The 22,079-nt window shown below is 38.6% G+C and overlaps 1 protein-coding gene across 2 annotated transcripts in view; it reads right to left on the reverse strand.

Moving 5' to 3' along the window:
- Nucleotides 1-3,445: 3,445 nt before the first annotated feature.
- The window catches only part of CUL5 (cullin 5), a 78,534-nt gene continuing 59,900 nt past the window's right edge, over nt 3,446-22,079 (reverse strand). For both annotated transcript variants that reach the window (XM_005289963.5, XM_065581477.1), the window contains exons 12-19: nt 19,581-19,713; nt 18,936-19,067; nt 14,383-14,506; nt 13,985-14,160; nt 13,644-13,805; nt 12,747-12,865; nt 11,474-11,597; nt 3,446-7,504 (exon numbers count right to left, since the gene is read on the reverse strand). In XM_005289963.5, the coding sequence (XP_005290020.1) occupies nt 7,310-7,504; nt 11,474-11,597; nt 12,747-12,865; nt 13,644-13,805; nt 13,985-14,160; nt 14,383-14,506; nt 18,936-19,067; nt 19,581-19,713 (1,165 nt within the window). In that variant the 3' untranslated portion in view covers nt 3,446-7,309. The remainder of the gene's footprint in view (nt 7,505-11,473; nt 11,598-12,746; nt 12,866-13,643; nt 13,806-13,984; nt 14,161-14,382; nt 14,507-18,935; nt 19,068-19,580; nt 19,714-22,079) is intronic.

The raw sequence follows: 22,079 nt of genomic DNA on the forward strand, positions 1-22,079 counted from the left end.
TAATAAGAATTGGCTGTACACGTGTATTTGGGTAAGATCTGAAATATTCGTTAATCTGGGAGGTGTCCGATCTTTTGGGACTGGTAGAAATTTTTATATGATGAACAAGATTTTCAATCATCATCATATTTGACTTGGCTGACTGGGTGGAAGCCCAAGGCTGGGTTGCTTTAAGGGAACTGTATTTTTGGCTTCTGGGTAACCAGTAAAGTATCGTGAAAGCTGTTTTGTCTCTGGCTTGGTAAATCCAACTATTGGAATAAACCAACAATTTGGGGGATTATCAGCCCCATTCTTTGCAGTTTGCCCTAATCGAACAATCTCAGCCCCATCCCCCAACCCCCCCGGTCACAACCTAGAATGCTGGTTATAGGATAGGTGAGGTCATATGACTACGGGGAAAAATAAAGGCAACATTTTTTTCTCTTCTCCCACTCTACATACATCTTGAGTGTTCCCTCTGATGTAGAGTGCCATTTTCCTTTTCCTTTTTTTTTGTTTTTGTTTACATTGGCCACAACCTCTTTTTCTCTGAGTAGCTCTAGCAGCTCTCTAAAGTGGGAAGTTTACAGAGACAGGGGCAGGATCACAATTCATTGGCCTCCTTGCTTTTTGGCCCTCAACCGCTTACAAGCAGTCAGGTATGACAATTACTGCCAAGCAGCTCTCTCTTACTCTTAAAAAAATCCCATTTCTCTGATCCAGAGCCATATAGCTCAGCAACTAACTATATATGAACAAATAACTAAGGGAACAAAGCTCACAACTTGGCTCAAAACAGCTAAAAAATCTTCAGCATGAAAATAGATTTAAAAATTAAGTGTAATATAATAAAAATAAAGAAGGTTCTTGGTTGGACACGGGTGTCTTTTCTAATGCTAAATTCTGAAACCAAGCTTAGGTTGAATAATTAAGAACAAAGTCAAGTTTCCAGGTCTCCTTGATTTCACATTTATTCCTGCAGCGCAGGTTCCTTTAGCAATGTTGACTGCACTCATGAAAAACATGATAAAATTATAAAATGTTTCTCTCAGATGAATGTATTTTAATCAGAGTCACAAATATTATGGATGATTGTGTCTCTTGCCCACACTAGAATGATTTTTGCCCTGCTAGTGTGAAAAAAACATGAGTCAGGATACAATGAGTAAATATGCCGTACCTGGCCAAAAGGCGAGCAAGGGTATCAATAATGTATCAGTGTTTTCTGCAGAATGGATAGCAATTCCGTGGCCCAGAAGATAAGACACAAGACATCATTATATTTACAAAAATAAATAAAGTTATCTGAGCACTCCACTGGTTGTAAACCAAAGACTTAAGCAACAAGACAGACTTCTCAAATAAAAGACTAGTTTACACTGGGATCTGAGCTGTGCATGTCATTTTACTACTAGTACTGTAGTACTAGTGAGTAACAGAGGAATAAATTAGAAGGCAAAAAGGGTGAAATTCTCCACTTGACGACTATTCAGTGAGTATGATATGCATCACAGAGTATTCCCCAAACCTTCTAAAAATGAAAGCAGAGAAGACAAGACATCAAAATAGCATTTCAAGTAAGAGAATAATTATTTTACCTGTATATGATTACTTTCTGCATAAAAGGTAGAAAAGCACTTTATAAACTGTTATGCAACATTTAATATGGGATATTTTAAATATTTCACATGTTAAGATATCCATCATCACTGGCAACACTATTTCTGAATGCAGCATCGATCCAATGAAAGTAAATGGAATGGAAGTCATAAAGGGTCAGATCCTGGGCTGCACAGCACTAACGACAGATTCTGGCCAACCAAGCCAGCAAAACTAGGCAAGGGAATACAACCCTTATGCATCATTTGGTGGCATAGTGTCTCCTACACTATCCGCTTCCAGGGTTGTGGCTCCCTCGGGGCTGTTAAAAGCTGGCACAAGTTGGAGCAGACTCTACACTTATCTCTGGAGACTGGCCTTGCACAGAGCAGGCCCAGAATCAGCGGAGGGCAGTACCCTGCCCCCTCAGCTTGTGATATGTACTTTCCAGATTATGTCCCAGGATCACATTATCCAATTGACGTTACATGGAAGATTTCAGAAGCTAGAATGACCAAGTATGAAATTAAGGCAGGAAACCAGGAGAAATGGAAAGGTCACATGACAAAAGAACATCCCCAGGCAGAGAACAACAGAAGATTCTCTTTGAGCCTCACCATAGGAAGTTATTTTACCTCCCTTCCCCCCCCCCCCACACGACTATAAACAGGAGACATGTTAATGGATAAAATCATAATTGAACATAGTAGGGAACTAAATAGATCAGAAGACTGAAATAGATAAAAAGCCTTTCACCTTAAAGTCATTGGTTCAAGCTGGAAGAAGCTGAAGAGGTTACCACCCAATGCTACACAATTAATTTCTGTAAGAGTTGTTTGTCTTATTTCTTGTGGACACATTTCACAAAGACCATCATCACAACTACTCTCCTTACTGCAAGTGGGAGCGGAAGCGGAAGCGCCCTCCCAAGGATTTGTGGGACATGGCAACTGATTGTACTTACCCTTTGCATTGAGTTCTTGTGAACAGGATTGAGAAACACTGGCAGTATGGTATGAGGAAGCTGTCTGTCTGCAAGGGTTGCCAGTCTGAAAACTGCCATGAGCACTGAATAGTCATTCAAAAATAGTATTTATTCCATAGAAAGAATAATCTTTGCATATATCAGAAGGCACAAAACATTCTAAATTTACTCTGTGCACCTTAAATACAAAAAAGCTGAAATATAAGAACTGTAACATAATAAAAGAAGGCAAGGACAGTCAAAGAGGAAAGTCACAGCAGAATCAATACCTTGGTTGAAAGTTTTCCTTCACCTTGGTTTGTTTATACAGTATTAGCTTCCTGAAAGTTCCATCAGTTTGCATAATTTGGTGACATCACTGATAGATAGTTCTAGTACGATACAATCAGTAAACTAACGGTATCAGTGATTTCACAAAGTGATTTATTCTGGGAGGTATTTAACAAAGATGTGCCAGAGAATTTCATGTACATAAACAAATTTTTAAAAGAATCACAACATTTGTGTGCTGTATACTCCTGAGCAACACTGTTACTGAGGGTATTCAGCTGGCATTTCTTGGTTTAAATTACCTTTCATTTTAGATTTACATTTCACCTTTAAAAAGGAATTTAACATATAGCATAAAAAAGGACAGCAAAAGATCCGTCTCTATGTACATACACCACACACTTAAATCAAATTACATAGGTGAGAAAGGAGGACTGAAAACTGTTTCATTGTATCTTTTGATCCTCTGCTCACCTTGTAATATACACTGGAATTTAGAATAGGTGGATTTCACACACGGTGGTATTTCTAATATAATAACTAGGAAAGAGTACTATGCTCATTAAAAAATTTGCAGAGGAGGACACCAACATATCTTGCTAAAATGAATAGTCTTTTATATTACATTTTTATTTTGCAAGAAAATAAATTATACAACTTAAAAAATAAAATTCAAAAATTAAGCAGTACATCAAAATAGTTTAGCCGGACTGCCATAAAGAAACTGCTACCATTCAAAATTGTACAGCATTATCATCTCAGTATGTAGTGGCACACATTCAAAATTGTAAATACCATATGTAGATAGATATTACAACCTAGGAACTCAAGCTTGCTCAACACACCAGACTACATATAGTGTATATGACAGGAAAGCTTTCATGTATTGTTTATTTCACAAAGACTATTTCATATGACCTTGAATTTACAAAGAGAGCATCCCAGTCATTTAGATGAAAATAGAAAACTGTTGGAGTCTAAGAGCAAATCTTTCTGTAAAACTATATCTTTCACCCCATTGTGTTTTTAAAATTTGCATCTTACAGGATGACATCCCAATGCAAATAAATGTAAAATGCTGACTATTCAGAACATATTACACATTTAAGAAAAGGTGAAAACAAGAAAGTCATTTGTTTTGTTTTTTAAATGTAATTGTATTACGCTCAAAACAAGTGCAAGAGAATTAGATGACTAACAGAAGCTATGGACACTAACAGTGGAAAGATAAAAATGGAAGACTTCAGAATTAAAACTGAGATCTTCATTAAGTTATTGGGACAGAGGAGGATTTAACAATGTTTCTTAATTCAATGAGATATTAAGAATGTGATAAACTGTATTTTCGCTTCTGTAGTCAGTTTTACTCCATACCTATTCACTGTGACACCATGAGTGGCACCATATGTTTCAGATTCAGCACCTCTTTAAGCTAGGTCTTTGGAGATGTATAGTCATTGCTAAACTTCAGCTTTAAAAGTGCATTGTTGCCATATTGCAAGTGAAGAATCTCATTTTTATTTAGATCGGAATTCCTCCCATTCCCAAAACACTTTACTGCAAGTATCTACCTATGCCTCAGATAATATTAGCTTTAAATGGATGTTTGTGAAAGTAACCTGATGAAGGATGCTAAATGTGATTCTGCATCTTTAGGAAGTTGCTGGTGTGATTCTCAGATTCAAGTTTAAAAAAAAAAAAATCTATTTTTAAATATAAACCTAAGGAAAATGTAACAATGTTATAGATATGCTGTTAATTACAAATTCCCCTCATCCAAATAATGACACAGGCTATAATTTTAGTATATGCTAGTGGGAGGGGAAGGGAGAAATGTAAATAACTAGCATTTAAAAGTTTGTTGCTGTCTGGATGCAAAATGAACTGGGACATAATTGTTTATGAAAGTCAATCTCAAAGTTGTCTCCTAGATTTTGGTTAGGGTTTAGAAATTAGTATTGCCCACTTTTATATTTAACTTGCTTGTGTGTGACAATACTTCATGGCTATTATTCTCTGATTTAATGCTGTAAACTGTTACAGATTCAAAATAAGTGCTCAGATCATCATAATAGAATTATTTTAAAATTCTGGCTTGTTCGCCATTTCCCAATTATTCCCAAATGAGCATTTATTCTTCTTAATATCAAATTACAAATGCTGAAAATCTTGTGGCACCATACAAAAAGATTTCTATTCTTAGAACAAACTAATTTTAGTTTTCTAAATTTAAAATGTTGGCATATGTGTTACTGGCAAAATACAGAGAGCACCATTTACTTTTAATTCTGAATAGCAACATTTTAGGGCTAAGAATCTGATGTTTCCATGCTACCTTAAAGGTGAAATACGTTTTCACAGTATCTGCTCTCATTTATAAGCATCAATAAAGGCATATAAATATATGCAGTGAGATTTCAATCAGAGTTTTATATTGCCACATATCAGTTTTTCTTGCTCTCTTGCATGTCCATGAAGCCTTCCTGGAGCTGAAGATGTCTTATTCAGCAAGATATCAAATATGCACTGTTCTAAGGAACTTGCACTGGCACATACTTCAGTGGTAGGACACACAGCCCTGGTCTACACTAGGAGTTCACATCAGTACAGCTACATCTCTCAAGCATGTGAAAAATCCACACTTCAGAGACATTATACCAACCTAACCCCCACTATAAACAGAGGTAGGTTGACAGAAAAATTCTTCTGTCTACCTAGTTACTGCCTGTTGGGGAGGTGGATTACCTACACCAACAGTAGAATCCCTCTCGATGGTGTGGGCAGTGTCTATACTGAAGTGCTGCAGCAGTGCAGGCATGCAGCAGCAGCATTTTAAGTGTCAACAAGCCCACAGTCAGCTTAAGGCAGTAAAAGACCATCCCCACAATTTCTTTTTTGTAAGGTGCTCTTATTTTATGCATTACAGCAACCATGCAAAATTCAGTTCCCCACTCACCTAGGGAAAGGTTGGTTCTTTTTGGAAGAGTGTGTAAAATTAAGGGGTCCCCCCCCATTATCGATCATCAAAAGAAAACAAGTAGATTTTGTGCCTGGGTTGGTAAATTTTCAGGGCAGTTTTTGCAAGGCTGCCTGATAGCATCTAAGAGTACTCACATGACACTGAATAAAAGCTGACTTACCTTCCACCCCCCACCCCTCCAAGGCAGATTCTCTGCTCCAGCAGTACTGATGTCATCAGTCCAATAAACACTGGAACATTTGAGGAGGAGTTAGATATTACCAAGAGGCTACTTAACATGGCTGAAGAAAGATGTAACATTTAAAATTTGCCAAATACACATCAGGAATTTTGACAATTTCTTTTCACACACAAAAACTGGGAGTTTTTTCTTCCTTAAACATTTGCAGGTCTCCTTTAGATACATCCTTTATCTCCTGCTCACTTCAAATCAATAGGCAGTTGCTGCTTTATGTATTTATTTATTTTAAAGAAGACTGACTTTTAGGCAACTAAGAGTCTAATCCCTAAAACATAAAGCCATTGGAATACCCAGATATGATGCTACTGTATGTGTACAGAAATTGCAAAGGGTTTTCTTCTCATAAGGGACTTGTGGATCAGTTACTTTTTAATGCCTTCAGATTTATGTAGTTAGTTATATTCAAACATATGGAATACAAATATTAAATGTACAAGGGAATACACTTAATATTTCTGTTCACTATAACAGACGCAGCCATGAAACAGATATGGGGAAGAAAGCTTCACCTTTCAAAAGGATTGTAATAAACCATTTGCTCAGATAAGATAAGCAATGTATATCCATATGTTTACAGCAAACAATATAAAACAATGATCTCCTGCTTAAGGAAAAACAACATCCACAAGTTGGAAATATTTTTATGTCACTTGTATGTCAATATTAAAATCCAGTTACTATATTGAAGCACTGCTTGAGCCAACAGGTTGTTACTGTAACAAATACATATCTGTTGTGATGCATCTGTGTCTCTCTCAAATGTTATACATAAAAAGGATCACCAAAGGTGGACAGTACATTTACTCTGTTGATCCAAAACACAAAGTGAAAGTGCTACTTCTAGTCCTAATTGCATTTAAAAACAAAAACAAAAACAAACTTAATAGCAGTTTCTCAGTGCATGAGTATTGGAAGGTCTTTTTTTGTGTGCAAGTACTGTTCATCTAAAAACCCAAACCTGTATTCTTCTTGGTGGGTGTAAATCAAATCTACTTTAAAAAGCTCACAATGGGCTCTTCATAAATGCAAGTTTCCCACAAAACAACATGCTGTTAAAGTGTGCATCATGAAGGGAATGCCATCATGCTAGCTGAATGAGATTGGCAAAATATAGTCCTCTTGTAAGATAAGGCAGGGATTTTAATATGTAATGAAAGTCAAAATGAGTCCTTCTCCAGCACAAAAAACTGTTGCAGCTGTCTGCCCAAGCACCCTTCAATTTGTGTTCTTGGCATCTTACAGAGTCTTCAAATTATGCCATGTATATGAAGGTGTTGATATCCGATTCATCTCTTCTGATATATTTGTGCTCTATAAGCCATTCAATTTGCTCTTTTATCATTTTCTTTTGTGGCAAGAACATGTTTTTCAATATTTCTACCAGTTCAGTCTGAAGCTGAGCATTGGTAATTTTCTTCCGCATTTTCATTATTTGGATAATAGCCTCCTAGTAGGGGGGGGATAAAAAAGAAAATGTTTTTGGAAATATCCGGTACAAGTGGCAAAATGAATACACAGGGTTAATTGGGAGGCTGTGGGAAAGGAAAGAGAGCAATTCAGTTTGATGAACACCAATTAATGTTTTTTTTCTCAATATGTCGCTAATAGGAAATTTAGCCTGTCAGGTTATAACATTAGATCCTAAAGAAAGTATATATAGTAGATCTTAGTAAAAGCAACCTAGAGCCAACTTCTGCTTTTGTTCATATCCAATCAATCCTACTGACTTCAGTGGATGTGCATAGGTGTACATGAGGGCAGGATCTTACCATGAGAAAATCCCTCCACATATATGCATATTTAAGCAGTGTGATATGCAATAACTATGTGGATTAAATGGTGAGATGACTAGCCTTTAACATCTGGAAAAAATAAGGAATGGTAATCAGAAGGTTGTTTGGGAACACAAGAACATGGTGATATTCAAGGAAATTAAAAGGTGGAAACAATTAAAAACTGACCAAAGAAAATACTTGTTCCACACAATGAATAATTAGACGGTAGAATTCAGTACCATTCGAAGTTGCAGAAGCCAAGAACTCAGCAAAATTCAAAGAGAGATTGGAAATGTATATGGATAACAATATCAAAGATTACAATAGGTAATGCCAACAAAGATTTTGGAAGGAATATTAAACATTATGCTCCAGGGTTTAAACCCATCTCTAAACTATTAAAGACCAAGGTAAGATCTAATGTGGAGAGCAGAATACTCCACATTCACCTACTGCAGGGCTCTTAACATTCCTTTGAAGCATCTGGCACTGGCCACTGTCAGAAACAGGACAGTGAACTAGACAGACTACAAGTTTGATCCAGTATGGCAATCTCTATGTTCCTATGAAGTCTGGTTTAAAACTACGTTTTGTTCAGCAAATATCTAAGATGGGAATAGTGATGATTTTATTGTCCATATCAGTTATGGACCAAGTACCTTCAGTCGCTCACTGAAGAAAAAGGGCACACTCCATGTTTTTAATAACCTCTAAGAGGAAAACATTAAAAAGGGCTGTTTTTTTCCCTGGGCTTACAACAGAATTCCTCTAAACAGACTACTTTGGAATGATCTGCACTGTAGAGATCTTTGAAGTTAGTATGCTACACAGATCTATACTTTGAATAATCATTTGTCAACTAGCTTGGTAAGAACTGAAAGTCACATCCTACAACCATCCTTCTTAATTCACCTAACCAGATATTGAATATATTTCATGAAGAGGTTGGTGGATGGAGAGTATACAGTTAACTGCTGAGAGGATGATTAAGAGTTATGATGGAATTCAGTCACCAACTTTTGAAGGAATTTAGAAGGCATTCATCGTGCTACCCTACTTTGTGGTTGGTATACAAACCACATGGGTCAGCCACTAAGGCATTCACTCACTCCGTGTGCTAAAGTAATTGTCATTAGAAAAACTATCTTTCCTTTGAAAAACAAGCTCTCAGGCATCATGGGGCTCAAAAGGAGTTTTCATCAGCTTAGCTTGATTTTATGCATGGTCATGGCTTTCTGTTGAAAGAAGAGCCAAAATGTCAAGTGGACCCAGATGGCACAGTTTGCTAGACAGCTGGCTGCAGTGACCTGGGCTCTAATTCCCGATCATGATCAGAAAGAATCTACAAGTTGAAGTTAATATAAAATGTTGAGAGTCCACTGCAAGGGGTAGTGTATGATAGTTCTACTGACTCCAGTGAGGGTTATCAGCTTGGAGACTTTCCATATGGGTATGTATTTTTATAGAAGTGCATTTTTTATTACATTTGTGAAGTACTTTTAAACCTTCTCTAGAAGTTAAATGAAATAAGGGACGTTAAAGCTTCTCGAAGAAAGCAGGTCTCTCTTTTGTACTTAAAGTCTGGTTTCACAAGAACGCTGCTCTCACCCATTCTGTGTATAGAACAGTCAAAGAAAAATTAAAACTATGATTCATTGTTTCTTCATCTTTGTCGGGAACTTCTGCCCTGGCTGGAGTGAGACTCAATATCCCACTGTCCCCACTACAAAGTGTCCACTCCCATTGCATTGCTCTCTGCCATTTACAGATGACAGTTTGTTGTTACATCAGAACAGTAGGTCGATATTATCTGTAAATAAATACAAATAGACACTCACAAGGGCTCAGATGGAGCCTGTAAGTCAAAACTAAGCATCCCCCCCATCCTATCCCATCACTGAATCTCAAATTTGATCTGAGTGAACCCCTTTACAAGCAAGAAATTAATTTTGCTTCCAGAAGTCAGTCAGTTTTTGACATCCCCGCCCAGAGCCCTCACAAGAAAAATCAGCTACAGCTATGTTTTCTATGATTTGGACACCTGCTTTCTGGGAACTGGACCATAAATTAGACCATCGACACCTTTCACACAGGTTACCAGATAGCCATCAGATGGGTAACAGCTTTCATTAACTATGGATTGGTTCTGCATACCAACAAATTGCTTAGGTGAAAAGTTAGATATCTAATGCTGATTTTCGACTCATCTAGTCATCCTCTAGTACAGTCTTCAAAGGCTCAATACAGAAATTGGTAACAGTTCAGAATTTAGTTATTTTCAAAAATCTGCAGATTTTTACATTGAAAACACATAACTACATTATAGATGCCCTCGGGGTAAGCAGGTGATTTCAGCAGGTAAGCAGGGAACAGATGGGCTTTTGGCACCTAACAATAACTGGGAATGTTGCCTTGGGTGCTTCCTGGGTGTCAAAAAGCATTTGATAATGGGAGGGTATGAGTCTCCCTCTTTTGGGGAAGAGACGAGACACTAGATTTGAAGGGGAGTGGAGGGTAGGTTGAATTTCCCACTTTGTACCTCCCACTGACCCTTGATAGCAGCTAGCTCCCCACTGCACGCCATCCCAATATTTGTCACTACATCCAACAATGAAGTACATTAGCTTGAGGTTTCTGCTATAATGACCAGTAGTCATTTATACATTGAACTACATTGTCATTTATAACAGTCTTTTGTTTCTGAGTTAATACCTAACTGAGATAAATTGGAGTTGGGCAGCAAACACCTCTCAGAGCTCTCGTTTCAGGCTGACTTCAGTGGACAAGTTCACATTTGATTCAAATTCTGAAGGTTTTCTTCACAACCATAAGGGCTAGAGACTGGATATTTTTAAATGAAAACTTACATTGGGAGCAATGCTGCGGAGTACATAGTTCCCATGTTGAACACATTTATGAAACTTTCCCTCCAAAGAAAAATTCATGCATTGTAAACCCTTTTCAAAAAACAACCTCATTTTGAATCCCTCCCCCTCCCCCCACACTTACACTGATGAGCGTCTAAATCTGGGATTCTCTAACTTCACTACGCCGCAACCCCCTTCTGACAACAAAAATTACTACAGGATCTCAGGAGGGGAGACCGAAGCCTGAGCCCGCCAGAGCCCCACCGTCCCAGGTGCGAGGGGGGGGGGGGGAATAGGAGAGGCAGCAAAGCCCAAGGACTACAGGCCTCCCCTGCCTGGGGATGAAACTTGAGCCTTGCCACCCAGGGCTGAACCCCTTTGGCTCAGGATTCAGTCCAACCCCAGCAAGTCTAACTCCAGCCCTTGGTGACCCTATTAAAATGGAGTCACGACCACTTTGGGGTCCCAACCCCCAGTTTGAGAACCGGTGGTCTAAATAAATAAATCTGGAAGGAAATACAGTTTGAAAACAGCCTTTTTCAAGTGGTGCAGAATAGAAAAAGTAAGTACTTTTAAACAAGAGTGGTAAAGCAGCATAACGACCCAGACTCCCTGTGCTCTGCAGACTTTGTGAGGTTGAGCTTAAAGCTATTTTTATCCAGTTTAATAAGCTTTTCATGGAAGAACATCTCAGAAACGGAGGTGGCATATGGTGGTAGTAGTAAACCAAAGGAAATGGGACTGTTTTACATTGCTCTGTTAAACTTTACTTACCTGGGTTCGTAATATTCTTAGTTGGACAATTCCTTCATTCTCCTCTTCTCGCATTCTTTCTGTAGTGAGTTGCAACCGGCCAATCAAGTTTATCTTACCCCTTTTCTGAACTTTAGCATTTTTTCTGAAAGAGTCAATTATATATGAAAATAAGCTAAAACATACCCATTTTACATTAAGAAGGAATTCACATTAGACTTTCAGCAAAGCAGTACTGCAGCAATGGTTGGAAATGGCTGGTTGGCAGTCAATACACAATTCAAAACCCCACCCCCGAAAACATGTGTAGGTTAGTTTAATGCATCAACAGATGAAAAACATACACAACAGATGTCAAACTGACAGGCTGGACTGTGGTATTATGTAGTTTTACAGACAAAAATACTTCACGTACAATATTAAGTTCAGGGTTCTGGACAAGGAGTTATACAAAAGTAAAATTAGAAAGTTGGGCTACTTTCTTGTTCATCATAGAGGCCGGCTGTCTGTCTATCACAGAAACACATGAAAAAAAATCAGATAAATTATGGTAAATATGATAATCATGGTGTTATTCAATTTTCACCCCCAACATTTTTCCGGACTGCTTCCTCTGTATCATGGTGTCCTGTCATCCGGTCTCCCAGGGTATGTTCCAAGAAGGAAGCAGGGACATCTTCAGCCCTTTGCAGGGGACTCAGCAGCTACTGGGGACTAAGCAGCAGTTGTCACTATATCCCCCCTCTAACAAGGCCAACCAGCAAATAGGAGAGAGTCTCAGAATCTGATCCCCACCGCAAGCCGCCAGCCCTACTGATAGTTATTCATGATAAAAAGAGCTAATATCTTCTACATAAAGTGCCCTGAAGCAAATGTATATCAGATGTTGTTAAAGTTTTATTTCTATAGCATCTTTCATTCTGAAGGATCCCAAAGCACGAACATGAGATTTCTACATTTCTCACTACAATATGGTCACCTCTATTGTAAGATACAGTAGCTGAGCCACTTTTTAACAGTGCACAGAAACATTAAACAATTTAGAACAAGAAGTGAAAATATCATTCCTATTGTTTCTGACATCATAGGGTAAATGTAGATAGCATCAATCTTCTACTCAGATTCTCTTCTAACACAATTATTCCTGCTTGAAGTGCCGTGGACTCATTAGTAACAAGTCATCAAAACCTCAATTTTGCATCTCATTGTTAAGGGATTAAGAAATCAGCTAATTTCAAGAGAAATCCTTTAGTACTAAAACATTATATATTTTTATTTTCAAAGAATATCTTACATTAAACTGAACTCCTGGTTCACGGAGAAGAGAGTTCCTTCTGTAAAGTCTTTGGGCGAATTGACTTGAGGTTCATACAATAAAACCTGACGTTTCAGCTTTGGAAATGCTACAAGAGACTACAGAGAAAGGGGAGAGGGGAAGAGACCATGAAAATGAAACATTAGACTCTTAAAACAGAACCAACCAACCTTCAGGATTTAACTGCATAACAGAGAGCTGTACTATACGCTCATTGGTACAGGAACTGTGTAGTCTTATTTGATTGTAAAAAGCTCATGCATGTTGTTGGCATTCATAATAATCTAATCAGCATCAAGTCAATGATTTATTAAACACTGTTATGATACATTATTTACCACACCTCTTTTTGAAATGTTTTAATATAAACAGTATCATTCAGAAGAGCTGAAGTGCATAAACTCACAGCCACAGAAATGGCCAGTGGTAAATCTGATCCATTCAAGATTTCTTCTTCTAGAGTTTCTGCTGATCTGAGTGGATTACAGGAGTGTTCCCCAAAAAATTAAGTCACTTTTAAATAAAGTACATTTAAGTAGTAACTGCTGAACTCCTAAAACTTGACGAGTCCTACAACAAAAACAAACTATTACAATTGCATCCTCTAAGCAACATCTGGCCAGAAAGACTTAGCTGCCTCTAAAAGTTTAAGTTGGGCAATCTTGATAGGAAAGAATGCCTAAAGATGAAGGCTATACATATTAATGTAAAGCACAAAGAAGCACCATTGCAACTAAAAGGCTAGTTAGGAAAGGTTTTCACTCTTCAATTTCAAAAGCACTGCCAGAGTTAGTACTTGAATATTTTTTAAGGTGGAAATTTAAGTATTAAATAAAGGTAAAGAAGAAATCTGTTTCAACAGAAAGGTAAAAATACCCATAAAGTCCTCCTAAGTTCTGCATCAGGGAGCTCAGTTGCCAGTTTAAGATTTTCAAAGCTGATTTTCTCTCTGGGTCTTTGGTTCCATGCAAACAGCACAGCCAGCTGAAACGTTGTTACCTCTAAGTCATACTGGCCAACCTCATTCTTAAATGTTATCTGACAACAGAAAAAAATATATTTTTGTTCATTAGGTTTTTTTGTTCATCAGTTGTTTTTGTTCATTAGGTTTTTTTGTTCATCAGTTGTTTTTCTAAGTCCAAACATATATTGCTTATTGCTGTAGACAGATACAGATTTTATACATTAAAAATGAATAGTAAACTCAATATACTTACAATTCCATTGGACATGAGATGATGCCAGTGCAGTTTTCTGCCACTGTGATTCTTTTTGTAGAACTCTTCTACCTCTGGGATGAGGTCTTCTAATTCCGTGGGTAGCGATACAAACACTTTTTCAGAACTTCGAGACCAGGCACCAGCATTTAAAATTTTAATATTCACAGAATCAGCTATAAAAACCAGACAGTATTAAAATATATTAATCTGAAAATACACCACCAAACTAGATAGCAAAGGAGCATGTTAACTGTTTTTGACCTCAAAGTAAGATGTGTTCTAACTGACAACCTATGTTCAAACTGAAGTCTAAACATGATAGAAATTCCAAGTTTTAAAAGAACTATTCTTTAACATGAGTAAAACAAATATCAAAACACATTTGAGAATAATACCTGGTAGGGCCAACTTATTATTTTTGTGCATTTCTTTGAAGGCCTGGTTCAAGTCTTCAGATACTTTGATATCCTGGAACATCCTGGCCAACTTGTTTACATAGTCTGCTGGCATACCTACTTCCTGTATAAACAGATGACAAATTATACCAAGAAGCCACAATCTTTAAGATAAAAAGCGTACATACATCAGTCTTGAGGTTTACATAAGTAATTTAAAAATAAATGGACTTCAGTAAAAAAAAAAAAAAAAAAAAAAAAAACAGATTGTGGCATTTTGTGATAGCAAGTCGCAATCTTTCTGTAGATATATATCACATCAGGGCCGAAAGAAAATGCAATTACTTTCAAGAATCAACATAAAAAAAGGTAAAAACATGAAGAGACTGACGGATCCTATAAACTGAAGGGGCTTAAACCAAAAAGTTTAAAGTGTGCAAATAAACATGCAAAATGTATAGTTAACTTGCATGCAATTTCCACGAACGTGCTCACAAATCTGTTATTTTGATGCCTCAACAACCAGTTAGCAGTGTATCTGGTCATCTGGATATGTAAAGACCAGATGGCTTCACAACTTTTGCACATCTAGCCCTAGGGCTGTTCTTTTGATAGGGCAGGAACTAATCTGCTGACAGTTTCAAGTCACATGGTTTGCCTAACTATCACCCAATGTTACAAGAACATATGCACAGGATTTTACAGAATCATTTTGAGAAAGCCAAATCCCACGTATGGCCTATTGAACAGACCTCTACGTACACAATTCCCATTATGCATCGGGATGCAGGATTATCCCTTAGAATGCATCTGATTCCAATGTAAAAAAGTCATCATGAACACAAAAACTTTCATAAAGTAAAACAGTTCTGTCTGGGCTTTTTTTCCATGTTAAACCACAACTCATTTTGTTCCACATAACCCTTTATATCCGATATACTAAAATGACAATTCATAAAACATTGGTCTCATTTTCATAATAAATTAAAATTTAACCAGTAGCTAAGGTTTTTTTTGTTTGTTTTGTTTTTTAAGAGTTTCATTATTGGAGAGAGAAAATGTTTTTTAAATAATTCATAGGTCCTGTTCCACATCTGCAAAATGTTGGAATTTATACAGAGTAGGGCTGTCAAATGATTAAAAAACTTAACCGCACAATTAATTGCGCTGTTAAACAATAGAATACCATTTATTTAAATATTTTTGGATGTTTTCTACATTTTCAAATATACTGATTTCAATTACAACACAGAATACAAAGTGTACAGTGCTCACTTTATATTTATTTTTTATTACAAATATTCGCACTGTAACAAAACAATTCACCTCATACAAGTACTGTAGTGCAATCTCTTTATCATGAAAGTTGAACTTACAAATGTAGAATTATGTACAAAAATAACTGCACCCAAAACAATGTAAAACTTTAGAGCCTACAAGTCCACTCAGTCCTACTTCTTGTTCAGCCAATTGCTCAGACAAACAACTTCATTTACATTTATGGGACATAGTGCTGCCCACTTCTTGTTCACAATGTCACCTGAAAGCGAGAACAGGCATTCGCATAGCATTGTTGTAGCCGGTGTCGCAAGATACGTGCCAAATGTGTTAAATATTCATATGTCCCTTCATGCTCCAACCACCATTCCAGAGGAAATGCTTCCATGCTGATGACTGCTTCTGCTTGGCAACGATCCAAAGCAGTGCATACCAATGCATTTTTTTGCCTCTGTCTTCACAAACAAGGTCAGCTCCCAGACTGCTGCACTGGGCAGTACAGCATGGGGAGAAGGTGACCAACCCTCTGTGGAGAAAGAAGTGGTTCGGGACTATTTAGAAAAACTGGACGTGCACAAGTCCATGGGGCCGGATGCGCTGCATCCGAGGGTGCTAAAGGAGTTGGCGGGTGAGATTGCAGAGCCATTAGCCATTATTTTTGAAAACTCATGGCGATCGGGGGAGGTCCCGGATGACTGGAAAAAGGCTAATGTAGTGCCCATCTTTAAAAAAGGGAAGAAGGAGGATCCGGGGAACTACAGGCCAGTCAGCCTCACCTCAGTCCCTGGAAAAATCATGGAGCAGGTCCTCAAGGAATCAATTATGAAACATTTAGAGGAGAGGAAAGTGATCAGGAACAGTCAGCATGGATTCACGAAGGGGAAGTCGTGCCTGACTAACCTAATTGCCTTCTATGATGAGATAACTGGCTCTGTGGATGAGGGGAAAGCAGTGGATGTGTTATTCCTTGACTTTAGCAAAGCTTTTGATACGGTCTCCCACAGTATTCTTGCCGCCAAGTTAAAGAAGTATGGGCTGGATGAATGGACTGTAAGGTGGATAGAAAGCTGGCTAGATCGTCGGGCTCAACGTGTAGTGATCAATGGCTCCATGTCTAGTTGGCAGCCGGTTTCAAGCGGAGTGCCCCAAGGGTCGGTCCTGGGGCCGGTTTTGTTTAATATCTTTATTAATGATCTGGAGGATGGTGTGGACTGCACTCTCAGCAAGTTTGCAGATGACACTAAACTAGGAGGCGTGGTAGATACACTAGAGGGTAGGGATCGGATACAGAGGGACCTAGACAAATTAGAAGATTGGGCCGAAAAAAACCTGATGAGGTTCAACAAGGACAAGTGCAGAGTCCTGCACTTAGGACGGAAGAATCCCATGCACTGCTACAGACTAGGGACCGAATGGCTAGGTAGCAGTTCTGCAGAAAAGGACCTAGGGGTCACAGTGGACGAGAAGCTGGATATGAGTCAACAGTGTGCTCTTGTTGCCAAGAAGGCTAACGGCATTTTGGGCTGTATAAGTAGGGGCATTGCCAGCAGATCGAGGGACGTGATCGTTCCCCTTTATTCGACATTGGTGAGGCCTCATCTGGAATACTGTGTCCAGTTTTGGGCCCCACACTACAAGAAGGATGTGGAAAAATTGGAAAGAGTCCAGCGGAGGGCAACAAAAATGATTAGGGGTCTGGAGCACATGACTTATGAGGAGAGGCTGAGGGAACTGGGATTGTTTAGTCTCCAGAAGAGAAGAATGAGGGGGGATTTGATAGCAGCCTTCAACTACCTGAAGGGGGGTTCCAAAGAGGATGGAGCTCGGCTGTTCTCAGTGGTGGCAGACAGAACAAGGAGCAATGGTCTCAAGTTGCAGTGGGGGAGGTCCAGGTTGGATATCAGGAAAAACTATTTCACTAGGAGGGTGGTGAAACACTGGAATGCGTTACCTAGGGAGGTGGTGGAGTCTCCTTCCTTGGAGGTTTTTAAGGCCCGGCTTGACAAAGCCCTGGCTGGGATGATTTAGCTGGGAATTGGTCCTGCTTTGAGCAGGGGGTTGGACTAGATGACCTCTTGAGGTCCCTTCCAACTCTGATATTCTATGATTCTATGTTCACTTTCATCATCTGAGTTAGATGCCAACTGCAGAAGGTGGATTTTTTTTTTTTTTGGTTGTTCGTCTTCTGTTGTTTCCGCATCGGAGTGTTGCTCTTAAGACTTCTGAAAGCATGCTCCATACCTCATCCCTCTCAGATTTTGGACAGCACTTCAGAGTCTTAAACCTGGGGTCGAGTGCTGTAGCTATCTTTAGAAATCTCACATTGGTACCTTCTTTGTGTTTTGTCAAATCGGCAATTAAAGTGTTCTTGAAACGAACAACATGTACTGGGTCATCATATGAGACTGCCATAAATGAAATATATGGCAGAATGCAGGTAACAGAGAGCAGGAGACATACAATTCTCCCACAAGGAGTTCAGTCACAAATTTAATTAACGCATGATTTTTTTAACGAGCGTCATCAGCATGGAAGCATGTCCTCTGGAATGGTGGTTGATGCAAGAAGGGGCATATGAATGTTTTAGCATATCTGGCATGTAAATACCTTGCAAAGCTGGCTACAAAAGTGCCAAGCAAACGTCTGTTCTCACTTTCAGGTGACATTGTAAATAAGAAGCGGGTAGCATTATCTCCCGTAAATGTAAACAAACTTGTTTGTCTTAGCGATTAGCTGAACAAGAAGTAGGATTGAGAGGACTGGTAGGCTCTAAAGTTTTACATTGTTTTGTTTTTGAGTGCAGTTATGTAACAAATAAAATATCTACATTTGTAAACCCTACTTTCATGATAGAGAGTGAACTACAGTACTTGTATGAGCTGAATTGAAAAATACTATTTCTTTGTCACTTGTACAATGCAAATATTTGTAATAAAAATCACAATATAAAGTGAGCAGTGTACACTTTGTACTCTGTGTTGCAACTGAAATCAATATATTTGAAAATATAAAAAAACATACAAAGTATTTCATAAATTTCAAGTGGTATTCGATTGTTCAACAGTGCGATTAAAAATGGTGATTAATTTTTTTGAGTTATTCACGGGAGTTAACTGTGATTAATCGACAGCCCTAATACAGAGGCATAAAATATCAAAACTGGATACAATTTAAAATAGAAAAGTCACACATGACAGGAGAAACATTTAAATTGAAAAAGGAAAACTGATCATCAACAGGAACTAAGAAATCAAACAAGGTTTCAGGATACTTACTCTCAGCCATTCCACCATATTCTCTTCAATTTCACTATCAGCTGATATATCTAGTATCAGACGTCTTGTTAAGTGAGCTTTGTGGTATCGCATGAAAACATCCTTATTCTGTACATATTTAAGTACCAAAAGCTGTTAAAAATAGATTTCAATGCCTATTTATTTCCATGCCAAATCAAACCACTTCATTTACAGTTTCCCCCCCCCAAAACTGGTCCCACATATCACCATAAAATAAAACTAGCGCAAGGCTACTTTAGATTTCCTTACAAAAGGATCATGTTACAAACTAGTCACCAGTTGTAAAATTGCTACAGTATCATAATCACCAATTTCTTCAACTGAATCACGGAGGAGCAAGCCCTTCAATGGTGTATCAGATCTGCTTTGTATTTAAACTTTAATTTCCTGTCTATATTTTCAGAGTCTTGTCCATTATATATGTAATACACAATATGTAAATTGTAAACTAGCACATTGACATTGCTGTCCTGTGACAGCATATGGACATATAAATATTCGCTGTGGAGGTTTCAGTTTCAACTATTAATATTCTAGTGTAGCAACATTTTTGAAGATGAAATCCTGAAAAACAGCAAAAATTATTTCTTAGCTTAATTAAAAAAGTTGAGAGCATGCACATACCACTTCCTTAAGCTTTGCTTCAATTTCTTCAGAGGTTAATTTTTTGCTTAGTGGTGTTTTTCTTAACAGCATGTCACAGTAATTAGCAAGCAGTTCAGGGCATTTGGACTCAGGCTGTGTTTTCAATCCAACCCTAAAAGCAACATGAAACGAAAACTCCATAAAACTGTGAAGAGAAACCTGCTATACCAGGTTAACTAGAAACTAAGATTAAAGGGAAGGGAATAAATGACCAGGTAAGAGATCCTACCTCAATTAAACTGTTGCAAAATGAAAGGTAATTCCCTCTTCCATTCCCCCTAACCCCACCCCATTCAGTCAAACAGTAACCAAAAGATGTCCAAGTGTTTCCATTTGTCTCTTCAACTAATGTTGTTTGGAAATTTCAGAACTGCAATTAGCTAGGAATAATTTCAAACAGTAATTTGCATAAACATCTGAAAGGTGGGTGTCCACATACTGGTTAGAGTTCCAGAAAAGAATGATCAAATAAGGAATGCATTTTCTGTGTCTTCCTGTTACTAGTGCAATTTGATGGGTCCCAAGTAACAATGCGGAGAAATGAAGTTCATAGAAGCAAGAGAGCAAGCCATTATTGTCACAGACACACCAAATAAGTATTGGATGCAAACCACTGGAAGGTGGTTCAGAGACAGACGACCTGAAATCCTGCTGCTACAAGCGGAATCAGCAGAACTACAATATTAAGGCCTGGTCCCCACTAAGTCCCCACTTCGGACTAAGGTACGCAAATTCAGCTACGTTAATAACGTAGCTGAATTCGAAGTACCTTAGTCCGAACTTACCGCGGGTCCAGACGCGGCAGGAAGGCTCCCCCGTCGATGCTGCGTACGCCTCTCGGCGAGCTGGAGTACCGGCGTCGACAGCGAGCACTTCCGGGATCGATCCGGGATCGATTTATCGCGTCTTAACCAGACGTGATAAATCGATCCCAGAACATCGATTGCCTGCCGCCGGACCCTCCGGTAAGTGAAGACGTACCCTAAGACTATAGTGCCTCAAAGTATGCAAGGGCCACAAGATAGTATTCTTATGGAACACTTCAGACAACTCAGTGGTTTTAGGACAAAAAGCATCTTGTAGTACAGGGTTATCTGATGGCCTTTTAAAGGTCTCAGAAATGAAAGTATAGCACCTTTAGGTTATTGTAAGTCTTGAAGCCTTGGCTTTGGAATAGTTCTCAGGATTTTCTGAATGATGGGATCATGCTGATTTTCGGGCCATAGAAGCATTCAACAGGTATCAAAGCTTTATTTTGTCTGCTCGAGGTTTAGGGTACAAACTAGGCAGGAAAATGTCCTGGTTAAAGTAAAACAGACCAAAAGGTAGAAAACTTGGACAAATTCATGGAATGAATGACATGCAGAATTCTGAATAGGAAGAGGACAAAACAGTCAGTTTTTCTACCATTCACATTAATATTATGACCTCTAGGAAAACTATAGGCCAGGAATGTCATTAGTGGTTCAAATGGTGGAAGAGGGCGTGGTAGAAAGGCTAAGCTGTGAAAGAACTAGATGTAGGTTCTAGGGAGGAACCACAAACTTAATCAGGAATCTTTGTTTGGAAACTGTGTTAAGAAACTGGACTTTGGTGAGTGAAAAATCTAGTGGAATTCTCTCTATATTACCTTACCTGGAGAAAACTGGGCTCCAAGCTTCTGCCAAGTGGGTTCCTTTAATAATTTAGGAGGCATAGCAATCTCTCTTACTGACTATAGTTTACCCCAGTCTAGGTTAGCAAAAACATGACACTGGTGCTGCACAACTCTGGTGAAATCCCATGTGAAATTTTCCATATAAGGCACTGACAGGCAAACAGATGTGGGTAAAAGTTTCTATGATGAACGATTGCCCTACCTGTAGCCCAAGTCCATATGGACACCCAGGAATGTTCTGAGATGCTGACTGTGGGAATACCAGAGAAAATATTCCTTTTGAGTTGTTAGTGGGAAATGGTGTAACCGGGTAACCCCAGAGTGCACAGATGCAAACCCAACAAGGCCAGATACAGTGGCCCAGAAGCTGAGCTAACAGTTTTCCTTTACCAGGGAAGAAAATCAGTGTCAACCATTTTGGTGGTCAAAAATCATGCCAGAAGCAGGGGGAAAGATACAGTTCAAGGTCTTATGGATTCAAAACCCTGCTGGGAGAAATGGTAAAGATACCCCCTCAAACTCATGATATCCAGCAGATGTGGGAAAAGCCCCAGCTGGGTATAAAGCAACTGCTTAGGGAAATGCAGAGAAAACGAAGGTGGGAAATTTCCCCTTAATCTATGGCTTCAGGGTAGTCAGTCAAGATGAATCATTGAACTAGAGTGGGGATGGATGAGGAAGCACAGCTCACCTCTCTTCAGCAGGTGTGAAGAATAGAGATTCCACCTCATCCAGCAAGAGAAACTGCTCACTTGACAGAGGCACTACAATAATAATATTCTCCAGGGGGCCAAGCCAAGCCTCTCATGGCTGCCCCAGCC

This window comes from Chrysemys picta, chromosome 1 (assembly GCF_011386835.1).
Source record: "Chrysemys picta bellii isolate R12L10 chromosome 1, ASM1138683v2, whole genome shotgun sequence".
In the NCBI taxonomy this organism is placed as follows: domain Eukaryota; kingdom Metazoa; phylum Chordata; order Testudines; family Emydidae; genus Chrysemys; species Chrysemys picta.